This window comes from Hyperolius riggenbachi, chromosome 2 (assembly GCF_040937935.1).
Source record: "Hyperolius riggenbachi isolate aHypRig1 chromosome 2, aHypRig1.pri, whole genome shotgun sequence".
NCBI classification, from domain to species: domain Eukaryota; kingdom Metazoa; phylum Chordata; class Amphibia; order Anura; family Hyperoliidae; genus Hyperolius; species Hyperolius riggenbachi.
Genome location: NC_090647.1, coordinates 330,366,324 through 330,380,372, shown reverse-complemented (window position 1 = coordinate 330,380,372; position 14,049 = coordinate 330,366,324). Strand labels below are relative to the sequence as shown.

The 14,049-nt window shown below is 42.3% G+C and overlaps 1 protein-coding gene across 6 annotated transcripts in view; it reads left to right on the top strand.

The window, feature by feature from the left end:
- Positions 1-14,049, top strand: part of CUEDC1 (CUE domain containing 1) — a 228,980-nt gene that overhangs the window by 158,844 nt on the left and 56,087 nt on the right. For all 6 annotated transcript variants that reach the window (XM_068269335.1, XM_068269338.1, XM_068269339.1 and 3 more), the window contains exon 6: positions 3,481-3,667. In XM_068269335.1, the coding sequence (XP_068125436.1) occupies positions 3,481-3,667 (187 nt within the window). The remainder of the gene's footprint in view (positions 1-3,480; positions 3,668-14,049) is intronic.

Below are 14,049 nucleotides of genomic sequence, written 5' to 3'. Positions count from 1 at the left end.
GTGAGCTGCGGCGGGACACGGCAGAAATTCAGTGGCAAAAACAGCAGATGCGCGCTGCGGCGGTGATTGAAATCTACGCCCTGCCAGCCAGGTAACCACGAAAACAGGGCGTCGATTTCAATCACCTTGGTCCATAAGTAGTTAAAGTAAATAAGTTAGTAAACCCCGCACATTCCCTTAAAGAGACACTGAAGCGGAAAAAAATTGATATTATGATTTGTATGTGTAGTACAGCTAAGAAAGAAAACATTAAGATCAGATACATCAGTCTAATTGTTTCCAGTACAGGAAGAGTTAAGAAACTCCATTTGTTATCTCTATGCAAAAAAAGCCATTAAGCTCTACGACTTTCAAAATTCCTGAAGAGGGCTGTCTTCTGACTTTTATTATCTCAACTGTTTTCTTTTTCTCTGCCAGAGGAGAGGTCATTAGTTCACAGACTGCTCTGAAAGAATCATTTTGAATGCTGAGTGTTGTGTAATCTGCACATATTAGAGAATGATGCAATGTTAGAAAAAACACAATATACCTGAAAAAAAAATATGAGAATATTTTCTTTGCTGCTAATCTTCTAGTAATTATTCATAGTACACAACCAATTCATTATATCATATATTTTTTTTCACTTCAGAGTCTCTTTAAAGATTACTCTTTTTTTTAACCTTATTTTCTTATAAAGTCCTCTTCAGCATTAAATTCTAAGTAGATTTGCTGCATTCCCGCAGCAGAACTAGCGATTTATTGCCCAGAAATAGCCCTGCAAAGTTCCACGACTTTGCAGGTCTGTGCAAGTCGCAGATATTGCTGCCCGGGGGAGGCAGAGCTTTGCACAGTAGCTCTGCCTCCTATCCAGTCAATCTCCACCGATCTCCGCCTCTCCCCGCCCTGTCAGTGAAAGAAGACTGAGAGGGGCGTGGAGATGTGGAGATCGGAAGAGATTGACTGGAGAGGAGGCAGAGCTATAGTGCTAAGCTCTGCCTCTACCAGGAAGAAAAATCTGTGAGCCCTGGAACTTTGCAGGGCTATTTCTGGGCAATAAATCACTCGTTCTGCCGTGGGAATGCGGCGAATCAGCTTAGAATTTAATGCTGAAGAGGACTTTATAATTAAATAAGGTAAAAAAAGAGAATTCAGTGTCTCTTTAAATGTCATTCACTTTTCCTTAAAGGTGGGATTTAAATTTACCAGTTAGACATCCCTTTGTGTAGTATGGCATTAATAAAAATATTGCTGTTCCAAAAACATTCTGAAAAGTTAATTGTTCCTCTCAGAACTGGTCTTTAGGGTAGGAACACACTAGGAAGAATCGCATATGCATTTTCCACTATGAGCTATGGAAAATGCATATGCGGTTCTGCCTAGTGTGTTTCTACCCTTAAACAATCATAGATACATGCTTTGATTATGCTGAGGATTAGATTTTGAGCTCCTCTGAGAAGCACTTAGTGAAATTACTATGTACTTTGTAAAGCACTGCGGAAGATGTCAGTTGTGTATAAATGCACAATAAGAAGAACACATTTTCTGTTCATTAATTCTGTCAGAAGTCACGCTTAGTATCTGTATGAGGCAGATATCACAGTACACATCCCTCTCAGAAATACGAGTTTTACCACAGAGTGGGAGGTGGGAGGGAAATGACCTGTCACAGACCAATGTCTTTGAACTGCTGACTGCAGTCTTTGTGTTTAGCCCACTGTCCTTATTGGCCAGGCAGACCAGCAGCCTTTAGATTTACTGTATGCAAACAGAACAGCTGATTGTGAAAAGACGTACTGATATATTACCTTCCATAGACTTCTTACAGCTTGAATTGTATGCCAAGACTTTAGTTTAGAAGTCAGATCAGCTCCTTTGAGTAACGTATAGCCATGCTATCCCTAGTAATTGTGACTGTAAATATGTTCCTTTGAGAAACTCTTCCAGAATGCTTTATTTCTGTTATTGATTTTGCTGTAATGTAAAGAACACTTCTTTATACTGATGGTTCTATACCTAGCTGTTGTGTGCACAATCATGAACAGTTATTTGTTTTCTGGTAAGCATTAATTTGTTAAACCTTTCTATTGACCCTGCATTCATTCATACATAAATATCAATATGCAGTGTGCAGGGTTTGAACGTCCTTTTGCAGATACACTTACAGTGACGTTGCAGAAACTATGGGCACCATCACTGATACCAGGATTTATTTGGATGCTGAATGCTGAAGCCAAATGAACAAGAGAAGGCGAGCATTAGTTAGAATTAATCAGAGATTTATAGGGTTAGGGTGTGGAATAGGAGTAAGTTATCATAAGATAGTAGGGTTGGAAGGTGAAGGTTAGGCATCAGGAAGGCGTTTTTGGTCCTGAGTCCCAATCTTTGCAGGCGAGAATCTTTGATGGTGTGTATGCATCTTGAGGCCTGAATCTGACCCCAGTATAATGCTACATTTTAAGATGGCTTGCTAGGCATATTATGGGGATTAATTGGAACTACTGTTCCCATATTACACAAGTCTGGATAGAATGGTTCTCTTGAGAAAAAATCCTATATGCCTATGAATGTGGAGAAACTTTCCATGCACCTTTCTGTGTATACATGATATCAAACTCACAAACTGCCCTATTAAAATGATAAAACAATAGTTTAAGTTTAACAATTAAGGGAGGGGAAAGTATTTCCCCCCGTTCACCTCCAACCTCGTTAAACTCTTGTCTTCCATGTTAGACGCATGGGCCTCTGTCAACCTATCTATAACAGCCTTCCTGGTCCATGGCATGGGAAAGGGGGAACTCTGTAGGAGAGGGGCAGAAATCTTTCTTCTCACCCACTAAGCCCTATTTATGTCAAGGATAAGAAGCTTATTATGGTTGGGTAGGAGGCACTTGCGGTGGAATTTGGTAGCCCCTTTAATAAGGGGACCTCCAAATGCCCATCCCCAAATTTCAGTTAAATAGCTAAAAGTACTTCTTTTTTTTAACACCCCCCTCCTACTTAAAAGAAAGGACAGTACTACAATTAAAAACTTTATTATAGAAAAAAACTGTTTTTCCTCACCTGTATACTTTCTTTATATTACTACTGCCGCACCTCTTTTTTGGATTCCGCTGGCACCTTTGTTCCCACCGTAGCATCCCCGGCACATCCGCAACAGGAAAAAGGGACCTCCGGCAAAAGCATCTTTTATTGGTGAATTGATTAAACCAATGTGAATCCTCCTTGTGAAGAATTTGCATTGCTCACTACAGTTTGGCCAATGGGAAGCTCTGGTGGCAGATTCAAGGATGATTTTGCCAGGGTTCCTTGTATTGCTGCAATTCAATAGACTTGCACTAAACCATGTTCTCTTTACAGGTTTTTACCTCTTTCCAGGTTTTTTCGAATGTTAAATTTATGTAAACTATTTGTTGCTGCTTACACGGGGATCTGGGAAGATTATCAATCATCTTTTGTATTTACTTATGCGATCCCATATTATATGTTTTGCATTTTCAGAGCTGCCAGAGTGGATTGTCTTCAGTGCATTGTGAAGAAACCAAAAAAGAGCAGCATGGGTCAATGGACCAGGAGCGGAAGTTGAAGCAGTATTTGCAGGATGAGAGGATTGCACTCTTTTTACAGAATGAAGAATTTATGAGAGAACTTCAGAGAAACAGAGAATTTCTACTTGCACTAGAAAGAGGTAAAAGGAATTAAATGTGTTCAATTGTTATGATTTTTTTAATTTACTGTTTAAATAAATTACTCATTCAAAAATGACTATAAGGTATTTATTCCTCTCTACTGGCATATTGTCCTGACTTCAATTTAATAAGGCCTAATTTTTGGAAATTATTTGTTTTACTTTTGGGTTATGTAGAAAGGCTGGAACCTCTATGGAATTTGATGGCTTTGGGACAGGAAATTAACCACTTATGCCGCAGGGATGTGAGTCTCATGTCCGCGGCTGCTACGAGCACTTTGGGGGCTGCGCGCGTGATCATGCTGGCGGAAGCCCGTTATCGTGATGGTCCCGGCGACGGGGGATTGGTGGCAAGAGACAGAAGTCCCCTGCACCAATCCGTTCTGGTCCGGCTAGAATGATCACTGTTTTAGTTCATAAACAGTGATCGTTCTCAAATGGGGCCACCTCACTACCTCCCGCTTGCTCGTTACCGACGCTACCGTCACTGATAATTAGATTAACCACTTCAGCCTTCAGTCGTGTTTCACTTTATGCATCCGAGCAATTTTCACCTCCCATTCATTTGTCAATAATGTTATCACTACTTATCACAATTAATTAATCTATATCTTGTTTTTTTCCGCCACTAATTAGGCTTTCTTTGGGTAGTACATTTCGCTAAGAGCAAATTCATTATTTCTCAGTTTTCGGCCATTATAGTTTTAAAATAAAACATGCCTCCATAATTAAAATCCACGTATTGTATTTGCCTTATAGTCCCGGGTATTACACCGTTTAAATTATGTCCCTATGACAATGTATGGCAACAATATTTTATTTGGAAATAAAAGTGCATTTTTTCCGTTTTGCAACCATCACTATTTACAAGCTTATAATAAAAAAAAAAATTCATCTTTACTTGGATATTTAAAAGTTTAGACCCTTATGTAAATATTTACTTTTTTATAATTGTAATGTTGTTGTTTTTTTTATTTTTTTTTTATTAAACATTTTATTTGGGTATTTTTGGGAGGGTGGGATGTAAACAGTAATTTTTTAATGTAAATGTGTGTTTTTGTTTTTTTTACATGTAGATGTAGTTTTACTATTTCGCCACAAGATGGCAACCATGAGTTTGTTTACACAGGGACGGATCTAGGGGGGGGGCAAGCGGGTATCTTGCCCCAGGCGCAGTTTGTTGAATTATTAAAAAATGCAGCAAAATGAATGGCAGTTTAGGCGCCAAAACCTGACCCTTAGGCGCCAAAACCTGACCTTGCCCCAGGCGCAACTTGGTCTTGATCCGTCCCTGTGTTTACATGACGTCACTCTAAGCGTAACATGTACGCTTAGAGGGACGTAAGAGGCAGAAAGAGTGAGGCTTCCGAGAGAAGCAGTCACTTTTTCTGCCGGGGAAAGGGATCAATGATCGGGCGCACATGGCCTTTTGGACATAGCCTCTACGTCCAGAAGGCTTAAATGGTTAATGAATGGGAACATTGTTCCCATTCATTCATCTCCCCTCTAAGTCACTGTGATCGCCAGCATCAATGAGATACCCGCGTCACTTCCAAAGTAACACAGCCATGTATCTAGGATGCTTTTTCACCTTTCTCAGAACCATTGACATCCCATGAGGTGAGATCTTGCGTGGAGCCCCAGAGCGAGGTCGATTGATAGTCATTTTGTGCTCCTTCCATTTTCGAACAATCGCACCAACAGTTGTCACCTTCTCTCCCAGCTTCTTGCTAATGGTTTTGTAGCCCATTCCAGCCTTGTGCAGGTCTACAATTTTGTCTCTGACATCCTTGGACAGCTCTTTGGTCTTTCCCATGTTGGAGAGTTTGGAGTCTGCTTGATTGATTGATTCTGTGGACAGGTGTCTTTTATACAGGTGACTAGTTAAGACAGGTGTCCTTAATGAGGGTGACTAATTGAGTAGAAGTGTCTAACCACTCTGTGGGTGCCAGAACTCTTAATGGTTGGTAGGGGTTCAAAAACTTATTTCACTCAATGAAATGCAAATCAGTTGCTATCTTTTATTTAAGGTTATTTTTTCGATTTTCCTTTTGATGTGCTATCTGCCACTGTTAAAATAAACCTACCATTGAAATGATACTGTTCTGAGACTTTTCATTTCTTTGTCATTGGACAAACTTACAAAATCAGTGAGGGGTCAAATAATTATTTCCTCCACTGTACAATGTGTAGCTTTTATCCACAGTTTTACATTTTATTTTAAAACTATACTGGGAAAAAATTGAGAGATAATGATTTTTTTACATTGTTTTCCACACAAAGACTAAACCACTAATTGGTGGTGAAAAAAACAAGGTATTAATCATTTTGTTGTGATAAGTAGTGATAAAGTTATTGGGGAATGAAAGGGAGAAGTGCTGAAATGTGAAAATTCCTCTTGTTCATAAGGTAAAAAAAACCTGCGGGCTGAAGTGGTTAAGGGCAACAATAAAAACCTTTTGGGCATCCTCACAAAGAGTGTTTCATTTATTAATGTCTCTCTTGGAGATATTTTCTCACTTCCTTTTTAAACAGGAAGTGATACAAATTTTCACGTGTTGATGCAGTGAAGCAACACAACTAAAATACAAAAAACAACAACCTGGAATTGCAATTTAACCTTGCTTAGAAATTTACTTGTTAGAGAAAATTGTGCACTATGGGCAATGTCAGCAGTGTATTACATTTGTATAAAGTAGAACTATCTCATCCATCTCCCAGTCCCGTCAATGGTGCCTGTTGAACAATTACATTGCTAATCTCTCGACCAATGCCTCTGGTTTCCTATTTGTGAATGCCAAACATCATTTTTACACCTCTGTTTAGTGAATGCCTAGTGTACAAAGAGTGATAACCAGAAATGATATTTCTCATAGATGGAATGAGCCAAAATGAATGCGTTTGCTGTGCTAGTTAACTACATAAATGCTATTTCTTCTTCTGCAAGGGTTTATGTACATGACCATGTGTAGATGGTTTTGAAAGCTTAAAGGGGTTCTTCCGCGAATGAGGAAAAAAAAACAAAGTGGTTTATGCATAATCTATTAAAAATCCTTCTAGAATAGTGTGAAAAGTTTTTCAAAAAAATGTATGGTTTCTTCAATACAACATGTAATGTAATCAGTGACGGATGTCGGAATGTGAGGCTGAACCATTTGTTAGGGGTGGTTTTTTTTGTACTTTCATTTCACAAATATAACTGCTGCTGCCTACCTAGTTTTCATTAGTGTAATCCAGGGCTGTGATGAATTGCTGTTGAATTGCAGTTATAGCTGTTAAAATAAACGGCTCAGCTGCTCTGTAGTTCCTTGTTGTACTTCCTCACAGAGAGGACCCCCCTCCCTGCAGGCAAATGTCAGGCAGATGTCGGGGCAGCTCCTCATCTCCTCCGTAAGCACATCACATGTTTACCTGTTGCCCAGCAACCAGACTCCAGCGTCTGTGCAGAGTACTTCCTATCCTGCACTGCATGAGTCATCTGTTCCTCCCTGCTGTGAGAAACGTATAAAATAGGTGGCTCCAGCTTCTCTGAAGGAGTTATTTGTTATCATAGTCTGTTTCCCCTTATCTTATGTGTTAGCTGCCAGAACTACTAGTTCAATGTTATACAGTGTGTCATGCCATTTGTTATTTAGCTGCAAAGAAAAGCAGCAACAAAAAACTGTCTTTTTACACTTTGTTTTTTAAAGTTTATGTACATTGCAATAAAGTTTTGTAATGGATGCGCTATATATATATATATATATATATATATATATATATATATATATATATATAAAATGTGTGTGTGTGGTGTGTGTATATATATATATATATGTATATATATATATTTATGTATATATGTGTGTGTGTGTGTGTGTATGTGTGCATGCTTGGTGGGGTGGGGGGAAACTGGTGTAGGATGATGTGTATGCTAAGGCCTAGCGCCTATTTATTAAACGAAACTTCAAACAACAATGAGTTCCCTATGATATACTTACCGGGGGCTTCCTCCAGCCTCTTGAAGCCGACACGTCCCACCCCACATCTCCGATCGCAGCTACCAGCCCGGGGTTGTTCGCCGTGTACAGAAGCCGAACGTGAGGTCGTCCTTACTGCGCCTGTGTTAAGCGCTGCTGTCAATCAAATCCACGTTGTCTGCAGCTTACTGCGCAGGCACAGAACTACTGCGCAGTACGCTGTGGATAACGTGGACTTAATTGACAGCGGAGCTTAACACAGGCGCAGTAGAGGAGGTCGGACTCTGCACATGGCGCGGACCCTAGGCTGGCAGTGGCGGCTGCGTTTGGAGATGCGGCTTGGGACATGGCTTCAAGGGGCTGGAGGAAGCCCCCAGTAAGTATATCATGGGGAATTAGTTTTTGCTTGATGTTCCTTTAAAGGGTCTTCCAACTAGTGCTCATATATGTTTGTATATTTTTTTTTTTCATTGAACGTATTATGTTTTTTTTTTTTGTAATTATATGTACATATGTATAAAAATATGTATAAATACATATTTATATACGAATCCTCTATAAGAATCTCTGTGTGTCCCAGCGTCACGCTGTCCCTGTGTAGCTTGGTCCGTGCTTTATGCTACTGCGCATGTAGCCTCAGATAGACAGGAGGACAGGGCCAGGGTGCCGGCCGGGCGTGTGAGCGGGCGGCCGGGTGTGCATGCGTATGCAGTAACATGCGGCGGGGCAGCGAGAAACACAGACCTAGAGCCCGTTTTTAAACGGGTTTGGGTCGGCTAGTATAGGTATATTTATATACATTTTTATATTTGCATATATGCATAAATATATGCATATATGTATAGGTTTATACTTAGAGACACTTTTAAAAAAAGAATCTCCCCCTGACAGATACTTACCTCGGGAGGCGGAAGCATCAGGGTCCCAATGAGGCTTCCCCTTTTTCTGTAGCTTAGGGGAATCCAGCGCTGGCTCCCCCAAAAATGCTTCGACAAAGCCTGACATTTACTGCGCAGACACGGCAATATTTACCTGCCGTAATCCTGCGTAGGCGCAGTAGTGGCTGTTCGTTCAGGCCAAGGCGGAAATTGTTGAGCTCGATCGTATCCGCTGTACTGTCAAGGCGCAAAGCACTCGCACCCGTGCATTAGAGCGGATATGACCGGGCGTGGCTATTTCAGCCGTAGCCCTAATGAAGAGCCACCACTGCGACTGCGCTGGTTTGCGGCACAGCGGCAGGTAAGTATTTACCTCATCGTTCTGCGTGGGGTCGCAGGGCTGGATTGTCGGAACGGGGAAGCCTTGTTAGGATCCAGAGGCTTCCACCCCATGAGGTAAGTATCCCCCAGGAGAGGGGTATTTTTTCGTTACAGGTTTTCTTCAGATATGTCATAATATGTATATGCATATAATTATATGTATATTTAGCAGCATATGACTATCTGAATAGCGATATACGTATATGTGTATGCAGGGGTGTAACTAGAAATCACTGGGCCCACCTGCAAAACTTTGGATGGACCATACCCCAGGTATTCTAACCCTCACCCTGCGTATTCGTGCTCTCAGTATAAATAGCTAGGTATAGTTGCCCCCAGTATAGGCAGGTACAGGTGCCCGCCCCCGGTATAGCCAGGTATAGGTGACCTCAGTATAGTTAGTATTAGGTGCCCCCTGTATAGATAGGTGCCCCCAGTATAGCCAGGTTTAGAATGCCTCAGTACAGCCAGGTATAGGTGCCCACAGTATATCCAGTCATGAATTTCCTCAAGTATAGCTAGGCATGGATGCCCCCAGCATATCCAGGCATAGGCGCCCCCAGTACAGCCAGGTATAAGGGCCACACACAGCGGCGGGGAGGCAGGGGCAAACGCAGGATTTTTAAGGGGGGGGGGGGGGATTCCTGAAAGGTCCAGAAGCACTTATGTCCCCGAGTGCTTCCGAATACAGGTGGCTCCATACTGCCTATGCACAAAAGTGCGCTGGCGTATTACGGAGCTGCCTATCTTTGGAAGTACTCAAGGATACAAGTGTTTCTAAAGGGCTTCTGGAAGCAGCAAATTTGAACAGGGGACAGCGCTGGAACAACTCCCCGAGAGAGGAACGGGAGATAGACTTAGTTTGGACAATTCAGTGGAATATGTCACATGTCACATAGCGCAAGCGATACCCATATGATGCAGGGATATATGCATCTGCGGAAGATGGCGGCGCTATATAAATACTAAATAATAATAATTTGCCTCACCAGGATTGCACTTTTATTTAGCTTTCCTGTATGACAAGAAGACACAGCCAGCCAGCACTAGGGAAAGAGGGAAACAAAGGTGAATGAGGGAGGGCTGGTGCACACCAAGAGGGCTTCTGAGCGTTTTTCAAATCAACATTGATTTAAAAAGCGCTTGGCTAATGTTCCCACAGCAGCGTTGTGATTTTTTTCAAAATCGCAGGTATACAGCATGTAGCATTTTTTTGAGTGATTCATTCAGAAATCGCTCTGAAAATCGCACTCACTAATTGCTAGCGATTGCTATTGTGATAATGGCGTGCACTAGCCCAGAGAGAAGAGGAGTGGAGAGAAATTGAGAATAGCCTGAGATGGAGCATTATCTGTATTGCAGTCCCACATCACACAGAGGCTACTTGCCTGTAATAAGACTCCTGTCCCTGCCAGTCTCTCACACAAGTCAGAAAGCAGCCCTCCTGGAGTCTAGGGACTGTCAAAAAATGTTCACCTTGTTTAACACCTTATCCACACATGCAGTCATTATAACATAGGGGAGAGACAGATTTTTGCCCACGGACCCTCCAGGCAAGCTCTGCATCATGCTGTGTATATTTACCAGCTTGCCTGCCCTTTAATTGCAGTTTTATCAGCTAGCCTAGTATTTTGCATTGCCTTACAACAACAAACCTGAATACACCAGACACCAGCCCTAAATCACTGAATGAAAGGGGACCTGGGGGGAGATTGCCCCCCAGGTGGAGTGGAGAGACTGAGATAGAGCAGATAGCGTATCTGTATTGCAGTCCCACATCACACAGAGGCTACTTGCATGCACTGTGTCTCCTGTCCCTGCCAGCCAAATCCAAAAAAGCTTTATTGGCAGGACCAAATACATTTAGCATTGCCAAAGCAAAAACAAAACATTAACAGCGCCACGGAATATGTTGGCGCTTTATAAATCAATAATAATAATAACATTAACAACATGGTGGTGGGGGGGGGGGGGGGTTGTGGGAATAGGGGAAGGATATAGGTATACTGTCCATAGGGGTGTGGAGAATGTAAGGGATGGTCAGCCTCTCACACAAGCTGCAGGCAGCCCTCCTGGAGTTTAGGGACTGTCAAAAACTTTTCAGCCTGTGACATACCTTATGTAGCTCGTTAAGCAAAAAGCAATACGGGGAGCACCATCCCCTACAATCAATACGCCACCCTATATGTATAAGCAAAGGGTGGGTCTGTAATGTGCAGAATGGTCAAAAATACAGTAAATATACCAAAGGCAAAAAGCAATGAGTAAAGTCAATAGAGTGAGATACAGACTGTATAAGAATTGTATAGGGAATAAGAGTGAGGTCAACAACCAAGTGAATAGGATCCTACCAGTACAGTGTCTCCACGGGTCCCCACCGCCGCTATCGCGATTCGCCACGTATAGCGTGGCTTTTTCACTATACTATACTATTTCGCTATACGTGGCGAATCGCGATAGCGGCGGTGGGGACCCGTGGAGACACTGTACTGGTAGGATCCTATTCACTTGGTTGTTGACCTCACTCTTATTCCCTATACAATTCTTATACAGTCTGTATCTCACTCTATTGACTTTACTATATTGCTCACAAACTATGATTACTATGTGATTGATTTCTGGTTCTGTTCTGGTTCTACAATACTATTTCAGGAGGTTCCTCCCTTCCTGGTGTTATCACACTTTTCTCCCTTTACTCATATTATGCATTTGTAATATTTATTCATGCTATTTGCACATGTACAGGTATGTAATTTATGGTTGGTTTTGTATGTGTCACAATATTGATACACGGTCAGTGCCACGTTTATGCTAATTTGAGGTTCTTCAATATTAACACTAGCACTTTTTAATTCCTCCGGTTCTCCGATACTGTGGGTTTATACATTTTCCCCCACCATATTTTAATGGTTTTTATGTTTGTATTTTCAATAAAGGATGGTCTATTGCTTACTGATATAGCTGTTTTGGTGCGGTTTCTTTGAGGTCATTGCTTTTTGCCTTTGGTATAAATACCTTATGTAGCTGTCTACATGCAGTCTTTACAATAGGGAAAGAGCTGAGTTTTTCCCACAGACCCTGCAGGCAAGCCTCTGTGTCTGCTTCAGTGATTTCAGGGAATTTTTTTTAAAGGTACAGGAGTCTCAGGGGGGTGTTCCATACATCCAGAACCCCCCGTCTGGATACGCCAGTGGGAGGGGGCCCTTTCCCTCCCTCTTCAGCGCTCCCTCCTCCAGCATTAACAGCAGCAGCAAGCAGGCAGGGAACAGTGAACACGGACATACTTCCGCGTTCCATGCGACACAGGTTCTTCTCTGTTTGCGCTTGACGCTACTTCCTGTTTTCCAGAAAGAAGCGTGAGGCACTGTCACAGAGAAGACCAAACCTCCGTTGCATGGAATGCGGAAGAGGTATGCCCGCGTTCACTGTTCCTTGCTCGCTTGCTGCTGCTGTCAATGCTGGAGGGGAAAGTGCTGAAGAGGGAGCCTGAGGTGAGGGAGGAGGGGAGTGGGCCCCCCCTGACTGCCTCTCTGTGTAGCCATAACTCCTCCATCATGCAATGCGCGCCCACCAGCACCCCCCAAAAAAAACAACCCTAGGCAGGTATCCCGTGCAGGCGCCCCTGTGTGTATGAGAGTGTGTGTGTATGTATATATACAGTGGGTTGCAAAAGTATTCGGCCCCCTTGAAGTTTTCCACATTTTGTCACATTACTGCCACAAACATGCATCAATTTTATTGGAATTCCACATGAAAGACCAACACAAAGTGTACACATGAGAAGTGGAACGAAAATCATACATGATTCCAAACATTTTTTACAAATAAATAACTGCAAAGTTGTGTGTGCATAATTATTCGGCCCCCTTTGATCTGAGTGCAGTCAGTTGCCTATAGACATTGCCTGATGAGTGCTAATGACTAAATAGAGTGCACCTGTGTGTAATCTAATGTCAGTACAAATACAGCTGCTCTGTGAGGGCCTCAGAGGTTGTCTAAGAGAATATTGGGAGCAACAACACCGTGAAGTCCAAAGAACACACAAGACAGGTCAGGGATCAAGTTATTGAGAAATTTAAAGCAGGCTTAGGCTACAAAAAGATTTCCAAAGCCTTGAACATCCCACGGAGCACTGTTCAAGCGAGCATTCAGAAATAGAAGGAGTATGGCACAACTGTAAACCTACCAAGACAAGGCCATCCACCTAAACTAACAGGCCGAACAAGGAGAGCGCTGATCAGAAATGCAGTCAAGAGGCCCATGGTGACTACAGCTACAGCTCAGGTGGGAGACTCTGTCCATAGGACAACTATTAGTCATGCACTGTACAAAGCTGGCCTGTATGGAAGAGTGGCAAGAAGAAAGGCATTGTTAACAGAAAGCATAAGAAGTCCCATTTGCAGTTTGCCACAAGCCATGTGGGGGACACAGCAATCATGTGGAAGAAGGTGCTCTGGTCAGTTGAGACCAAAATGGAACTTTTTGGACAAAATGCAAAATGCTATGTGTGGCAGAAAACTAACACTGCACATCACTCTGAACACACCATCCCCACTGTCAAATATGGTGGTGGCAGCATCATGCTCTGGGGGTGCAGCTCTTCAGCAGGGACAGGGAAGCTGGTCAGAGTTGATGGGGAGATGGATGGAGCCAAATACAGGGCAAACTTGGAAGAAAACCTCTTGGAGACTGCAAAAGACTTGAGACTGGGGCGGAGGTTCACCTTCCAGCAAGACAATGACCCTAAACATAAAGCCAGGGCAACAATGTAATGGTTTAAAACAAAACATATCTATGTGTTAGAATGGCCCAGTCAAAGTCCAGATCTAAATCCAATCGAGAATCTGTGGCAAGATCTGAAAACTGCTGTTCACAAACGCTGTCCATCTAATCTGACTGAGCTGGAGCTGTTTTGCAAAGAAGAATGGGCAAGGATTTCAGTCTCTAGATGTGCAAAGCTGGTAGTCTCTAAAAGACTGGCAGCTGTAATTGCAGCAAAAGGTTGTTCTACAAAGTATTGACTCAGGGGGCCGAATAATTACGCACACCCCACTTTGCAGTTATTTATTTGTAAAAAATGTTTGGAATGATGTATGATTTTCGATCCACTTCTCACATGTACACCACTTTGTATTGGTCTTTCACGTGGAATTCCAATAAAATT